A 17,073-nucleotide genomic window follows, 5' to 3' on the forward strand; every position below is an offset into this window, starting at 1 on the left:
GTATATATCATATGTATATATTAAATAAGTGCACCCTTTGTCAACATAAGAAGGATGGATTTCTTCTTTAATGTTCTGAGCAGTAAAAAATCGGTCACTTGAAAACCCCTTTTTCGATTCTGTTCAAAATGAAGACTGCTTTTATTTTTAACATTTTTTTTTAATTTCAATTATTCCTTTATTCCCGATTCTCACTCACAATAAGAGAGAATGACATGCACAGTTTAATTACTTTTCTTTCACACTGAAGCAAAAATTCACTGATAGCATATATACGTAAGACGTATTTTCTCAAACTGACTTTGCTTAGTTTTTCGTTTAAAGTGAGAAAAGAGGGCGAACGAGAGAGAAATAGGGAAAAAACCCGAGAGTCTGGAAAAAAATATATAATGGATGAAATGGTTAAAGTTAATTGAAACATACAAAAAAGGAAAATCGGGTTCTCTAAAGGATAGTGCTAGCCATTTAAACTTCAACCCACTTGGTAAGCGGGACAACTTTTTGAGCAGTTGTACTGAGTAGTCACCGAAATTCGAACACCAATTAATATAGGCTGTACTTGCTCAGGAAAAGAAACCCCCAGCGCAGGCTGAAACGTTTGTATACTAATGTGTTAAGATCGGGGAGAAGATCTTTTTATATCTAATATCTTGCAATGGTGTCCGAATAAGGCCATTTGATAGAAACCAATGGCGCGTTGGGGAAGATGCGACACAACTGTACAATACACGCCATTACACTCCTTCAAGCGACTCAATGTTGCGCCACGCAAACTTAAAACTCTTGTAAGCTTCATAGGGGTTTTTTTATTGACTGTCAAAATGAAATCACATCCTCGCCATCTATGAACTTTAACAATCCGACATACTTTCGTTGACAGTAGCGTTTTCATTTGTCGAAGATCATCACTTTCTGTATACAAATTTTAAAGGGATGGAAGAAAAAATGTTGTTACAAAAGAAGAACAAGAAACTATTGTTATGTTGCCGTCTATAATTTTCTACTTGCCGGGTATATAAATATATACGGTAATCACATGACCCCGTTTTATCCAATGATTTTGCGTCCGTAAGTCCGACAAACTTCCGCCAGAGTTGGTTTGTACGAAACCAAATCTCTGTGTGCATGGATGCTAAGGAATGTTGGTAATTTGCCTAGTCTGAATGAAAACGAAATGTGTTATTTTTTTCTCGCACGCATTACATTACATGTCGTCACGCCAATACTGTTTTATCGACAGAGTGCCGTATGAAGAGCGCCGCTGCGTAACGTGAAGACGTCATGTTGAGTAAAATTGTAAGCTTAACTGGTTTTGGGGGTTTTTTTTTGTTTTTTTTGTTGTACAAAGCCCGTTTAACTCTTTCTCAGCACGCTGAATATTGAGCTTTTGCAAATGTCCCTATCGGAACACCATACAGAAACTAATGTTCAAATAAAGCTGATTACATGTATTGCGCAACTGTATCGGAAACAATTTGAGCTATAACTTAATAAGGATGGGACTACTTACTCTTATGTTTAATATATAAACATCCCAGACTTAAATTATTTAGAGGAAACTGTAAGACTTTTGTTAGAAATTGCATGCACTTCTAAGGATTCAAAGGAAAATTTGATTATAATGTCTAAACAAACCGCGAGGCCTTGGGTTTCAATTGATTTGCAGTACAAGTTAACGTGTATTGATCAAGTTTCAAAAGAGTTAAAGGCAAGAGAAAAAAAACCCTCTTTTGACTAAAACATAAAAATAACCTTGTTGAAACCTTATATATTACGGTCACAATCAGATTTACAGGAGAAAAGAGAACAACCTAAGAACTCTACACATAATTGCCTTGTGCTCTCAAATGTTTCCAAATACCAAAAATTATGGATTAAACTCTAAGTAACCGCGTATTACCGTTATTTGCATACATTTTGACTGGCGCGTTGGACAACCAGCGACTTTTAAAACCTATTTAGGTTTTTTTTTTTACAGAACCACATACCCCGAAACTCGTAATAGTTGTATCGGCAACAATGGAAAATGTTCCGTTGTTAAGTCATGTCATACACTAATCGCGATTTGATCTAATCTGGGGGCATTTAATTGACTAGGGGCATCTATTGTTATTTATTAAATGTTTGCTTTGATTCCATTCGAGGTATGGTTCTAAGGACTTTATATGTTTTTATGCAAAACGGCGAGGATAGGATTTAGCCACGAGTAAGTACCGCACTGTCATTTATATGTTTTTAAACATTCATTGTCAAATGCTTATCTCATATATTTTAAATTAATATATTTTAAGTTTTAAAATTTCCTTATTTCGCGTTCGTCCCAAAAATTGCTTAGTTTAGTTGTATTAGTTAGGCCAGTGTGATAAAACTTGATTTAGATGTTTAGAAAAACAAGTAAATGTACCATTAAAACAATGGTAGGACATTTAATTAGAAAGGCTTTATTTGCATGAAAATATATTTATCATACATACTTGAAGAGGAAAATAACTGTGTTTTTTAAAAATAATTTAACGTCATCGATTATTTAAATAACCAATTAGGACTAAATTTACCAAACTTTGGCAAAATGTCACTAGAAATGTGATAAACGTCAAAAATATACGTGCTGCATCATTGTCATGCGATAAACTTCGAGAGATCCACCTGATATGGGTTGACACTAGTCGTGCGACTTTAGTCCACTTCAAGTGCTATCTTTTTGTTTGGGTGTTGTGGTTTTGGCAATTTTTGGACGTCGCACAACTCAACTTACTATAAACTGCTCGCGCTAGTAGTAGGTTTCTTAGTACATAAGCTTTTACGATCTAGAGGTACAGTAATGGTCTTTTTTGTTGAAAAATTGAGTTTTTGAAATTTTGAAAATTTTTATATTCTATATCTGAGTACTAAACTGTACGTGTAAAACATAAAAAATCATGTCTTTAATTGTCAATGAGTTTTTGAGTTATTTTTGTTAATTAGTAATTTAAGGCATTACTTTGTGCAACGATTTGTCGAAAATTTTACATTTAAATTTCCATTGACATATTTATATACAGTAATGTTTTAAAAATGTTCATAGCACCTGTTTTTCACATTACTCATGCATGTATCAATATCAACCATGTATCCAGGTGTCTCTTGATAATTTGTTTCTTACACATTCAAAAAATGCTATCTTTTCGACAGTATGATAAATTTGGGTCACTCGAATTAGAGTAATTTACAACTATGACATGAGACGGGAAGATGTCGGTTTCCATAGCACGCAGAGCGTCAACGATGTCCGGCGGAAGTCAGCAGAGGCAGACGACGTCTCAATTTGAAAGCCAGCGAGACGAAATTAAACGGAGGCAATCTGTAAAGTATCAGTTCCCAAACTTTATGTTCAGCGAGGAGGAAGAAGCAGCCCTATTTAACGAGGTAAAATTGATTAAATTATCTTATTTTTATTTGTCTTTTCATGAATACCATTTCATTGAAAAGAAAGAAAAGAGAACTGAAGCACTTGTATATTGCATCGAATTTTTTCTCGTGTAAATATTCCGCGGGGCCTTAAGTCTACGAAATGCATTGTGATCAATTGCAAATGGTATATTCACTCCACCCCATTGTTTGCAGAGAATAAAATCGATATCATCACAGGGTTTAAAACGTTAAGTAACGGGTTATAAACCTGGTAGACTACAACAAAATGTAAATAGGATCTTGATTTGTATCAGATTTGCAATAAACAACCCTGTACTTTGAATTTGAGATCTGATTAATAATTCCTTAGAACCAAGAATGAAATATCTATTTATTGCAATAAGGTCTCGTAAACACTACCTCAAAGATCCCATTGAACGATAATTAAAGATTATTGATATGCACGTGTTAAAAGAAATAAGAATATCAAAAAAATCAAATATATAAATACTTTGTGTATTTGCAAGATAAGGTTGTTGACCCAATGGCAGCATTAATGTTCTAAATCTTTCCATATCTTCAAAAATCATTGAAAAGGTGCCAAGTTGAAAATCAGCCGGCCTTTTCTTCAAAGATATATAATACACAACAGTTTATAGGTATCATAATAATTAAAGATAAAGATTAATATTTTGTATGACATATGAATAGTTGTTTGTCTTAAACAAATTCAGTTTATGGAATACTACTTCTACACGTATTATTCTGGTATTAACATACGATCATTGTTATTTATTTTTACCCCAAAGGTGCAAAATGAACATATAAAAACCAGATTGCAGACATTTAAGTATCTCAGAAAAGAGAGAGATAGAGAGAGAGAGGGGGGGGGGGGTCCGTAACTATACATTTTGAATTAAAATTGCATAGGGTGTAGGTTTAACCAATTTGTAGCCACGGAGACCTAAATACGGTTAACCAGTTGAGGTTAAGTTAAACAATAAGTTTGGGCAGAATATAGAATAAATAAAAACGTCAATTTATTACAGTTCGAATGAAATGGGTATAAAAATGTTCTTCTTTGAATTTCTTTTATATCGTTATGCCATTGTAAGATAATTCATTCTTATAACAGAAGGTGTTAGTCTTTAAAGCATCCGTATTATTATTTCATAGAGATGTAGAGCTTGAGTTCTTACGAAATAAAAGAAGTTTGTTGTGGTTTAAACCCAACCATTAACTCACTGCGAAACAAGTCTTCTATAAAGGCGTTTTGCACATTTTTTTAATAATCAATAGATGTACAGTTTCATTCCATATCTTTATAAAATACTCATATCCTTCTATAGAAGAAAAAATCAATAGATTTAACGATACAGAGAGGTGGTGTTTATTTTATACAAAAGAACACTGTTTCTTTGATTCATTTATTAAAAGACGATTCTATGGTATACATATGTAACAATTTTTCTTTATGATACGCTTAAATCATCTTTTATTAATTTTCAACATGTTTTCGAGATGTTATTTAGTTAACATAATATGAAACAGACAATGCCTGGGAAATGATCATTACTCTACCCCCATCAATGAAATACAAGATAGAAGAAGACGACTGTTAAGGGGGGGGGGCACTTGAAAGAAAGTTAATCATAAATGTAATCCCTTATGTTATTTATATAGCCCCTTATATTATTTTTCACAGTACTCTTAAATATAAGCGTTTGTTCGTTTATCACAGAATGATGTCAAAGAAGAAGACATCCGGAGAGAAGTCTTTGGGCCACCGCTCAGAGAAACCACCACCATATACATAGACTCCACCGTGACTAGACCGACCACTGCAAGTGCAAGAAGGTCGGTGCTGTGGTCACGTGAGCGGAAGTCGTACGAAGAAGTTCATTCTAAAACGATGAGGGAGTTCAAGACGAGGCCATACATGCAGCACAAATACCCGGAAATTAACAAGCATTATCCGGGTACATGGAGAGTGGTCGGGGCTCATGAACTGAACAGCATTGTTGACAGGCTGAGCAGACCGACCGCTTGTAGCAGGAACCGGCGAGCGGAGTCGGCGTCGCTGCTGAGCAGACGAGCGAGGAGCAATATGAGCAACTCGAGCAACATGAGCAGCAGAATTCATACACCACAGTCTTGTATTTACAATGGTTATTATTAATCATTGCCATAATCTTCTAGGTCGGCATCAATACTAGTATTTGATATTCACAAAAAAATCTCATTTTCCTTCAAGGATCATGCATTTTGAATTGTATGCAGAAAAAATTCGCTCAAACTCTATATGTCTATATTGACATTTAAGACATTTACCACATTGACTTCATGAGAGAATATTTTGTAGAGCATGCAACGATTGTACACTGTACAACTCAAAGGCAAGACGTGATTTTTGTTGCTTATCTTCTGTACAACAGGTTTTATATGCAAGTTTCATGTATACTAACTGGTGTAGGTAAATCAACTTCATTATGAAAATAACCATAACTATCATGTTTGTACATTATTTTTTTAACAGCTAAATATTAATTTGTATTTTTTTTTTACCTCGCCAACCATCTGAATATATATTTGCTATACGTGGGCATGAAATGTACCTGTAATTTGATTGGCTGTAAGATTCACTATTGACTGACTGTTTTGCGTACTGTTGTCACACAAACGAACCATACTTACACACTCACGTTGTAGACTACAGGTTTATTTGCGGTAACTGAATTTTAAAGTTTATGAAAAATGCTCATCCCCTTCTCTGTCAGAATTTTGTTTTGGGGTTTTGATAAAGCATATGAACATTCTTGTGACATAATTTTCACCAAATGATAATAAACTTGTTGAGTTGACGTCATAACTCAAGCAGTGATTCTAGATATTACTACAACGCGGTTTTTTTTCTTCATACAGTTTATAAACTTCAATTTGATGATACTTTAAACCAATTTTATTCGCGAAGAACTTTTTTTGGCGATTTACCGAAAAAAACTGGTCCAATACAACTTGTTTTAGCGATCAAAATGTACATGTAGGAATTAAAAGACCAGGAACTGGTTCACGGCGAGAAATTTTCGCGTCAACGTTGCTCTCGCGAACCTCGCGAGTAAAAGTTGGTTTACAGTAAACAGCACTTGGTTACATTCTTTCATTTAAACAAAATGTTTTAAGTCATTGTGTTTGGAAAGAGATCGGCTGTGACAACAACTTTCGAATGTTTCCGCAAATGGACAAAAAGCTGGTCGATTTTTTTAAAAAAGCGTTCAGTGCTTGAATTTACCCAGACTGTGGGTGTTTTAGAATGTGACTGTATGGGGATAGGGGTTTTGTTTATGAATGCACGTGTTTTGTACTGTTGATAAATGGGATGATCAAATGTTGTTAGATAGGGGTATTATTAAATTCTATGTTAAACACTTTAGTTTGTTCTTTATAATTTAAAAAATATTATAAATAGGTTATATGAAAGGGTATTCTTGTTTACATGAACACAGAGTTTTAAGGTCAGAGGACACGTTCCTCGAGAATCTTTTTTGTATCTCCTCGTCATAAAGAGTTCCAATAAAAAATATTAATTTTATAATTACTTTAAAAATGATCAAAATTTACGTGGATTTGATTAAATGTATAGATGGTCGAGTGGTTAGAACCGTAGCCGCTCACTGACAGTAGCGGAAAGGTTTTTGAGGTCGTGAGTTCAAAGCCCCGCCCCGGCGGAGATATAGATCTAATATAGTGAATTTCGCTGTGCTGTAGAGATATTTATTTTTATATCAGCAATTCAAGTGTATTTTCAAGAAGATTATATAGGAAAATGCATACTCTAGTATTTTGCAGAAATGCCTGGTAAAGTACCCTAATTTTTTGCAAGAAAGCTTGTCAAAGTAGTAGTAAACCATTAACAAATTCCTGGAAAAAGTTAACTAAAATTGAGGAACGTGTCGTCTAACCTTAAAAAGTGTTCGATACTGTAACGCCTAGCTATATTCTTCTATTGTCTACTGGGTTTCTTTTTTATCTATTTAAATCCGAAATTTTAAATGATATCAATAGAATAAATATATTTTTTACCTGAAATATATTTTAAAAATTCCATGCGGTAGCTTGTTTATTATACCGAACGACAGGTGATAATTTAGAATACATTGATTTAGTAAAGCAACCGGCCGCCTCTGTCTATATCAATTTTATGATATAAAGAGGATTTAAAACAATCTTTAAATAGCATTAATGATTTAATTGCATCGTTTGCTCATCCTCGGAATTTTTCATATGCATAGAATGAAATGGGGTATGAGGTATTTCCCTGGCACATGATTGTCTACAAACAATCAGATATCGCGTTATATAGAATAATCATATTGAGGTATAATAATTAATACCACTAGTCTTGTGTCACTAGCAAATAAGTAATTTTTGTTACCGTCAAACAATACAATACGACTTTTTAAACTATCTCAGACACGCAATCTAACACAGCTCGTATATTTTCCAGAAACCAACTCTGCATCTGTTTCGGTATTTCCTATGATAAATACCGGACCATCATGGTCGTAATTTAAGAATTTAAAGCAAATGCCGGTACATCGACGTCATAATAAGGTTCTAATGGATGAGTAAACATTTCACATGGTTTTTTATTTGGCAGTTGGGGTAAAGCCTTTTCCCCAATTTTATTTGAAGGTGCGTCAATTCAAAACCATTCAGACTGTGTACACACAAAGAAATTTATATTGCTTCCTCTAAATGGATGTAGCCGGTATATAACCAAGTTGAGTAAATTTGAAATTCTGGACCACTTCATTTTAAAAAGCTACATGTATTGATCAATTAAAACACTGATTGTATTTCTCCAAATTCGAATAAAAAGTCGATAGGGTAAACTCAATGATAAAGAAAGTAAAGTAATGCCTAAGGTGTATTGATTTCGAGTGAAGACTGAGAGAAAGAGATGAGAAAAATAATAATTCAAAAGCATTGATTAACGTGATGTTTAGTCCACGAATTTACCGGGTTTGTAGTTGAGATTTGAAGAACTCATGCAGAGGTGTATATAAAAATCTTATCTTAATAATCTGATTGATTTGTATCAGGACATTTTATTTTTTGAACTCCGATGCGATTTGCGAGAACACAATAGATCATTACACTTTGCTTGTCAAAATCTCAAGACTACCAATCTATAAAATATTGAATTTATGTTAGTTTATGATAAATTTAAAACAAGCCGGCCAAGCGGCGAAGGGCTTTGAATTCTAATCTTGATCGCTATTCTACTTTCATGGCTTGAATGTAGCGCTTGTGCAAAGACGCGTCGCGTCGGCATTACGTTTGCAAAGAAAGTGCATTCGAAATCAAAGCAACGTCTTACGACACAATTTAGTGACGTCACGCAATTGTTCCATAAATACCGCATTGTGTTTAACACGCAAACCAAGGGGAAAACAATAAAATTCGTGAATAATTTAGCAGGCAGATTCCGTTAATTATGCCAGTTGGAAAAAGTATTCTGATGACCCCGGATCCATATCACACGCCGGGGTAAGTATCTAATTAGTGTTGTGTAAATATGGTACACGGTTAATTAGCAGACTTTAAGAATATCGTCCCGTTGAGCTGTATATATTGATTGCGTAAACGAAATGCATTTCTTACAATTCCGATGATGAGAGGAAAAATAATCTTATCTCTTTCTTTTCTTGTAAGACTTCTAAAAAAAATACGCATTTTTAATTGGCTGGGATATGCAAACGTTACTATTTGCAACGACCAAACCAATGTCGTTCTTGGAGATTGGTATTTACTAGTATTGATAAAATTAATTTTCCATCATTTAATCATGGATAGTTACTGGCTAATAACTTAATTCCAGCTACGTTAAATTATCATTTTTATGAAATATACATGCATTGAAAATATGGATAATAGTATACATAAGCTATAAGGAAAATCAATAGCACTTTTGACCCTAGGACCACGACATGTTGATACTTATTGCAAGGAACTTCTATTAATGCAGTGCACATTCAATCCAAGGATGAAAAAAAAATCTTAGAATAATTGCTGTATTAATTTCTATTGTGTTCCTTCTTGAAATCAATAAGCTCTCCATTCTAACCTTTAATACATGTCAGTCATGAAGCTAAACATTTAAACACTTCACAATAGAAACTCCGTTACAGATTTTTCATATTTTTTCTGCTATGCCTGCGATATGAAAGGATTTTGTTTCTGCATTGATTTTGTCTGGGACTGTTGGTCCGTCTGGCCCGGTGACATAGTCCTGATTTTAAAAACGCAATCTTGCCGACATGCATATGGAGTTAATTCTCAAAGAATGGTTTTTATGCAAAGTTTATTGGATTCTTTTGTTATCCATTTGATCAATTTCCATAGTCACTGACTATTGAAAGAAAGAAAAACAACAGTATACCGTGTATGTACTTTACTAAATGAACTAATAGGCTCTCTCTCTCTCTCTCTCTCTCTCTCTCTCTCTCTCTCTCTCTCTCTCTCTCTCTCTCTTATTGCAAATTCAAATATTTCTTATTATCAATGTAAAAAGTATGATAAAAATGTTAAATCCAATCGGATTCAACCATTTTCAAAGCGTTGTAAATGTCATATAGAAAGGTTGGAAAAAGACAGATTAAAAATGTGTAAATTTTATTATTCATTTCGAAAAACAGAACGTCACAAAATGGAAGTGTTCCACACTTTCTTAATGGTTACAGAAATATTTTGAAAGCATCAAACTTAATGTTATTTTTTCGAAAGAAAAAAAAAACAAGAATTGCAAATGAAGGAGTTAAGACTTAGACATTTTGTATAAGCCTATTTATTTTTTAGATTTCATAAATACCTTTTTTGCCAAAATACCGTGTATCAATTTTCCTTAAGGAGGTAGCTGAAAGTCTGTAGCTCCCGGTCTGAAAAAAATTCGGATGGACGATCTTGGAGCTACAGTGCCATCCATTGAAAAAAATTGTGTATTTATTGCGCACAAAAACGTGCGCTAGGTCTGGGCTGGTTAACCTTATTTATACGCAAATTCTGTGAAAACAATAAGTACCATTAAATTCCTCATGCAACTTACTACTGATACGAATTTGATGGTATTATGTGTTGGATGCTCAAGGATTAAAGGGTTAAAGGGTTTGAGTCTTTATTTGATTCTTCTGCTAACCAACGGCTTAATTTGAAAAGATTATAAAAATGGTTTCGGTTTACTAGTATGTGCAAAAAAATCCTAGAATCTAATTTTGAACGTGTAATTATTTTGCATATTATTCTTATAGTCTGTCTCCAAATTAAGATTGTTGAAACCTTGTTGTGAACTTATTGTTCAGACAGGTCTCATATTCATTTTTTACGATCACATAAAAGCTTTGTCAAAAGTACAAATTTAAGTTCTTTTTTTCTCAAAGAGTCATGCTCTGGAACAATAGGTAGATACAAGATAAAGACATGAAATGATTACATACGTATATAGACGACATAACTTAAAGTCAAGGTATCCTCTTGTGGTGTGTAAACGTGTGCCTCGTGCACCATATTTATGAATCGAATTAATATTGAGTGATTGTAAAGATCAGCGTTCATTGATTTCAGTAATTATGTCATTGATTGTTAAAAGGCCATTTTGTCTCAAAAGGTTTTTAAATTAGCGGAACAAAGCCCGTAATCTGGATCAGTTTTAACAGCTTTCATTTGATCTTAAAAACAATGCCATATTGTTATTTTCTCTCTCCTGTGTTTCAGATATGGGGGTTTTTGTCCCCAGTTTAAATACCAGATAGGTGAAACCTTTGGAAGGACTACCTGCAATTTGCTTAGAAACCCCGGGGTGGCCAGTTCTGGTAAACTGGTTCTCACTGACATCCGTCCCGTCCGACCGGACTCCGCCTCAAAATCCAAACTCCTCGCCAGAAGAACCCAGAGCTGGGGAGATCAGAAACTGGTGGAGAAAATGGTGCCCGGATATACAGGTAAATATAAAACTATTACTGGTGTAAAAGCAGTGCGACATTGTTTTGGATCTGGAATTGTATAGATTCTGTTAATTTTTTTGTTTGTTTTTACTTTATTTTTGCAATGCCGTTCAGGATCTGGAATTGTTTTTAATAGATTTTGATCTGATTTGGCTTATTTTTTGTTTTTACTCTTTTTATTCATTTATAAACAGTTTGTATCCTTATCAAGTTACAATCATAACTAACTTACAATATGCATTTTACATGTAAAAATGAACCGATGAAAATGGAAAAACAAAGTGTTTTGTGTGTGTGTTTTTTTAAATGATTTTTTAAAAACTTCACTACTTCAGCTTTGAAGTACATGTACCTATATGAGAACTTTAACCTTGTGCAGGTTTTATACCAAAGAGTCAGCATTACTACGGAAACCGATATGCGCTGAACAGTAGAAATGCCATCATAGATTTTGAAACCGATCAACAGATGCACAAAAACAAAATGAACGAGCTGAAACTTACAACAGCTCTCCAGAACGGAAAGATGGTGCCAGCAGGAAACACACCCAAACTTCCGGTAAGTTGATTTATTTGTCACACCGAGACATGAATAAAGGAATTCACAAAATGTTTAACTTGCAAAACGAATTACCATTTACTATGACGTTTACTGCAAAAATAGGATTAAAATAACCGATACACAGATCATATTGTCATTTTGTTATTTTATCAAAAAATGCACATGCACCGTTTTCATTACATTTAATATGTCAATGTTCAACTGAATGTATTCATCAATAATTTATCAACAAACACTAACACCCGATTTAAATTTTTTAAATTTTTAAAGCAAATTCAAATGAGATTCAATTAAAGCCAATTAAGGCGTATCTAGTAAATGACAGGAGCCTTCGGATTTCTGAATTTGATTTATGAATTCTATTAATGATGCTTCATAACATTAACTTTAAATTCGTCTGTATCGGGGCTTAACTTTAAGATAAACACAATAATAAATGGTGTTTAAGGAAGGAGTCTTTTCTGGTTTTCGACTTGTCAAACGTAAATTTGATTAATTGTTCATTAAATCAAGATGAAAGGAAATTAAAATAGTATATTTTTCTTTCTTTTTTACTATCAAACAACTTGGAATAGAAAAATGTAATCAATGTTTAGAATGGAACAAGGACTATTTTTTTGGCGTAATATTGGCGTAGGAAAATATCACATGTTGCGCAATTCAGAATTGCTGGAGATCATATATATATAATGAGTCTGTTTTAGCATTTTAAAAACAATAACAATAATGTTGGATTTTTTTTTACTAATGTGAACTAATAATATGATACTTGGGTTTCAGAATATGTATTTAAAATATGATTTGCTTATCAAATAACATTTTTATAAGCTTTTTAAAGCGCCCATTCTATACATTGATTTTTGTGAAAAAATCACTAAAATCAGTTTTTCTCTCTTATGAAACGGTCAATATATTAGCTTTTCTGTCAATTTATATCTTTATATAAAGTCTTCATAATACATAAAAATTAGAAATATTTTATTATTGGAAGCATAAAAAAATAAAAAAAATTTCTTCAAAATTTAAGAAAATTAGAGGAAATGCGGGCTAAGCAATATCAATTTTAGTATAAATATTTATTCCAATTTAGTAGTATAAGCTGATAGACACTCTCATGGTCTATGATTTCATTGAAGATTTGAATCTTCAAATCTTAAACAAATGTCTACAGAACTATAAAGAGCTACACTTATTTTTATCACTCTTTACGTTGAGGAGAAAGGTAGTGACCTTGACCTGACCTTTATTCGAAAACAAAAAGGTCAAATTTAATTCAACTGATAGAATCATTAAGTAATATGATCCGTTTGACTTTGTCAAAATTTCATGCATTTCTTATTATAAGAAGTATGTTTGATAATAAAAAGACTCCTTCCTTAAACACACATATCTATGAAATACGAAGGAATGCAGGCACAAATCTCGGAGATTTTCCCTTTAGACATACATGTGTATGAAATATATCCGTAATACCTACAGTCTCTTTAAAAAAGGATTGTTCAATTTTCTTGAACTCCTCTTTAAAATGATACTTTACTTGCTTATACGATTTTCAATGGTGTGTCAAAAAAATGTTTCATTTTCTATATAATTCTTTTATAAATAGTAAAAAAAAAGTACGGGAAAAAGTAAAATCAAATCAATAATGACGTCATAATGGTTCTAGCATAAAAAAGGCACCCTGGAATCATTTATTAGATTTTGATAATAAAACCATTTTTACCAGCTATTTTATGTAGTTTATTTTTATTAAGCAAAGGGAATTTCCCTTATTTTGTGTCTTTTGTGAAAACCAACGAAAGTCTTCTGCAGCACAGGGGCGATAAAGAAGTTGGAGGACTTGAAACAGAAAGGTATTATTTTTTTTTTTACATCACTATGTTATTTCATTTTCCTAGGAAATATACAGTAAATACGTCACCCCCTTACAACCCATCGCCAAGGAGCCCCAGCCGTACGTGTCCAAACACACCGTCTCCCAGCCCCTGTCCCCCTACTACTTGTCCAATAACGACTCCAGGAAAAACTTCATGTCAGGTATATAAATTAAACTAACAAATAGATCGATTTATTTTTAAATGTGGCAATAAAAATTCATTCATATGAAATGTTGATTAACGTCCACAACTTGTTACATAGATAAACTATTTAAAAAATCCAGTGATTAAAGACCCTTTCTACACTGCACAATGAATATTTAGTTCTTTTCAAAAATCTGTCGTTAGAGTGATCTTTCTTTGATGAAAAACTGCCATCTACAGTGTCTGTTATGACGTTAACCTGTATATTAAATTAAAGTATTTCAAATTTTACCCCGGACCAAGATCAATTGCTGAGACTCAATAGATTGACACATGCATTTCTTTGCACGTATTTCCCGATCTAGATAGGCAAAGGTGATTTCTGTATCCTACAATTTCAACGACTTGTGAAAATTAAAAAATGGTAAATATTTCACGTTGAAAATAAATTAGATAAACTTAATTTGTAATACCTTCATGGGGGAAAACTTTCTCAAAACACACAATATAATCATGCAATTCACGTTCACTGCAGTAATTTTTATTACCTGGTGCATGTAATTGTACAATTGATGCTCGTAAACTCTGACTTAAAAAATATATTCTTTTTTTGTTGACGTTGCGTTTTTAACGTCATTTTAACGTTACGAATATTGATATAATATTGATAATATCAATAGCTTGCGTGACGTCATTTCATTAGTGCATGCAGGGTCCTAAGATTTGAAGATCAGCTCGTAAAATTAAATCATTTAAATAAAAATCATTTGACACCAGTAAGCAAGTAAGCAGTGTAAGCAACATTCATCAAATCAATTAAGTGTTGTGTAAATTGATTTCAGTTGAACATTTGAACGTTTAAAAGCGTAATCGAGATATATCCAGTATATTTACTTGTACTATTACATGTACTTTCGAATTACAGGCTACACTGGTTTTGTACCCAGAAGTCGTGACCAGCTCGGATTGGGTTATCCAATCATCACACACCTAGCTCTGAATGAGTTCACGGATGATCTCCGCGCCAAATCCGCCACCCAGGCCTCCGAAGGGGTCCAGGTTGATAGATCCGCCCCTGCCATGATGCATGGAAAACCTATATACCCGGTAGAAACTGGACTGGTTCCCCATTATACCGGGCATATACCAGGTATGGGCAAATATAGTTTATAGATTGATTTAATGTCATCAAAAATATCAAAATGAATGTATTCCCATGCTACCACCATCTTTCGTTAGGGTTGGTATGTTACATTAATGACAGTAACACATGTATTTTTTTTTTTTTACGAAATTCAGAAAAATTAATCTCAAACCAATTTTTTTCTTCCAGTCATTGAAATTTCCCATACGAATATTTAGAACTTTACAGCATCTGAAATCAGCAATAGATTTTTTCTTAATCTGAAAAATTCTCATGATTTAAAGATTCCCATTTAAAAATGAAAAACATAAAAATTTACATACACTAAACTTGTATGCATGTCTTAAACATGCTTTTTACATCCAACTCAGCAGGGGAACTGTTAATCCGATACATCTCTTGTCAGTAAAGTTAATTTTTTTTCTATTTGAATGTTGCCGGGCATAGTTTCCCTTTCAATTTAGAAAACAACCAAATAAAAGAGGGGCGTTCTTGTCAGAGGAATTTGGGATTAGTTGATCACGCTTCATCGATAAATATCGAGAAATTTACCTGATATATCTTATATTTACTGTGTTATGTGATTATTCCGTTTGATTCTATGTTTGTAATACACGTTCATTCGTAAATCAACAAGCGTGAAACGTTTTTTTGAAAGACTTGATGTTGACATTATTAAGGGGGAGATATATATTTTTGATGTGATGCAAACAATTCGTAGACTGGAAGTGGTGAATGCTTCAGAATACATGTATTTCTTCATGCAAAGTTTTACACTCCGCATTTACTTTCTTACAATACAGTAAGATCAAATATAAAGTTCTTCAGGTATTTAACAACTAAGGCCTAATTTAGCAAACATGTTTTTTAAAGAAAAAGAGAAATTGAATTTTTTAAATGATACAATAATGTACAGTTATTTGAATTGTGAAATCCAAATTCAAGTCTAAAATTGACTAGTAGTTGCATGACATAGTCAAATTTACTGATATTTAAGTAAAAATATTTCGAACTCTACGCTGCGAGGTTATGTTGGTTTCGTCTAAAGCAGGTTTCCACTTGAGCGCCGGGGTTGTACTGTGGTTTGCTGTAATTAACGTACAATATTTACATTATCCAGTGTCTTTGCCTGTGATAACACTACGTATCGATTTTGTACTATATAACCCATAACTACAAATGACGCCAAATTCAGGCGCCAGCGGGGTTGGCTTATTTATATTTTAATATTTAATCGTACGATGGCTGAAAATTATATACATATAAGTAATAAGGAATCATTCTTTGAATATTATGAGGTGATAATTTTATGCTTTATTGGATTTGATCACGCCCCGACCGAAATTATCACCTCATAATACTCAAAGAATGATTCCTTTTTCCTTAATAAATTACATTTCATGGTGGCAGACGCAACCGAAGAAAAAGTATCAATTGCTCATAACGGGCTATTGGAAATTGTGAAGAATCCAATATTTAATGCATATCACTCTTGTAGGTCAAAAATTCCGGTACGGCAACACATTCGGACACAGCACGGAGAACGCACTAAAGCACAAAATGAGTATACTGTGATCACAACTTTCCCGGAAAACAGCAGCACGCAATCACAGGATTTCATGGATGGCATTCGATATTTCAAACATTTCATACATACACATTTTACAAAAGATAAATATGAATTATATACAGTCATTATCTCAGTGAAGAAACTTATTCGGGTTCCGTCTATTTTTGAATTCAAGAGTTGTGCTTAATACATTCCATTAACCGAAAAGTATTAAACATTGTTATATTTTTTTAAAACCAGTATTATTTTTATTGTTTGTTTTCTATAACTTATTTGTTGAAATTTGGATATATGTTTTTCTTTCTGCGAATAGTTGTGCATATCATTTTTTTCTAGTATTAATAAATTTCAATAATTTTAACTTATGTGTTAATTTCTCTTTTCACC

The 17,073-nt window shown here is 33.1% G+C and overlaps 2 protein-coding genes across 3 annotated transcripts; both read left to right on the forward strand.

Annotated features, from left to right (window-relative positions):
• Nucleotides 1-1,900: 1,900 nt before the first annotated feature.
• On the forward strand, nt 1,901-6,816 carry LOC128157552 (uncharacterized). 2 transcript variants are annotated; one of them, XM_052820190.1, is made up of 3 exons: nt 1,901-2,206; nt 3,172-3,405; nt 5,132-6,816. In XM_052820190.1, exons 2-3 carry the CDS (start codon nt 3,232-3,234, stop codon nt 5,567-5,569), a joined length of 612 nt encoding a protein of 203 aa, XP_052676150.1. In that variant the 5' UTR covers nt 1,901-2,206; nt 3,172-3,231; the 3' UTR covers nt 5,570-6,816. The 2 variants fall into 2 exon arrangements, with proteins under 2 accessions (XP_052676150.1, XP_052676151.1); XM_052820191.1 differs by lacking the exon at nt 1,901-2,206 and adding an exon at nt 2,646-2,813.
• A 1,809-nt stretch (nt 6,817-8,625) lies between these two features.
• Nucleotides 8,626-17,009, forward strand: LOC128157551 (protein FAM166B-like). The gene is made up of 6 exons (XM_052820189.1): nt 8,626-8,940; nt 11,161-11,387; nt 11,770-11,948; nt 13,850-13,988; nt 14,898-15,122; nt 16,615-17,009. The coding sequence occupies exons 1-6, from the start codon at nt 8,888-8,890 to the stop codon at nt 16,689-16,691; spliced, it is 900 nt and encodes a 299-aa protein (XP_052676149.1). The 5' UTR covers nt 8,626-8,887; the 3' UTR covers nt 16,692-17,009.
• Nucleotides 17,010-17,073: the final 64 nt, after the last annotated feature.

Source organism: Crassostrea angulata, chromosome 7 (assembly GCF_025612915.1).
Source record: "Crassostrea angulata isolate pt1a10 chromosome 7, ASM2561291v2, whole genome shotgun sequence".
Taxonomy (NCBI): Eukaryota; Metazoa; Mollusca; class Bivalvia; order Ostreida; family Ostreidae; genus Magallana; species Magallana angulata.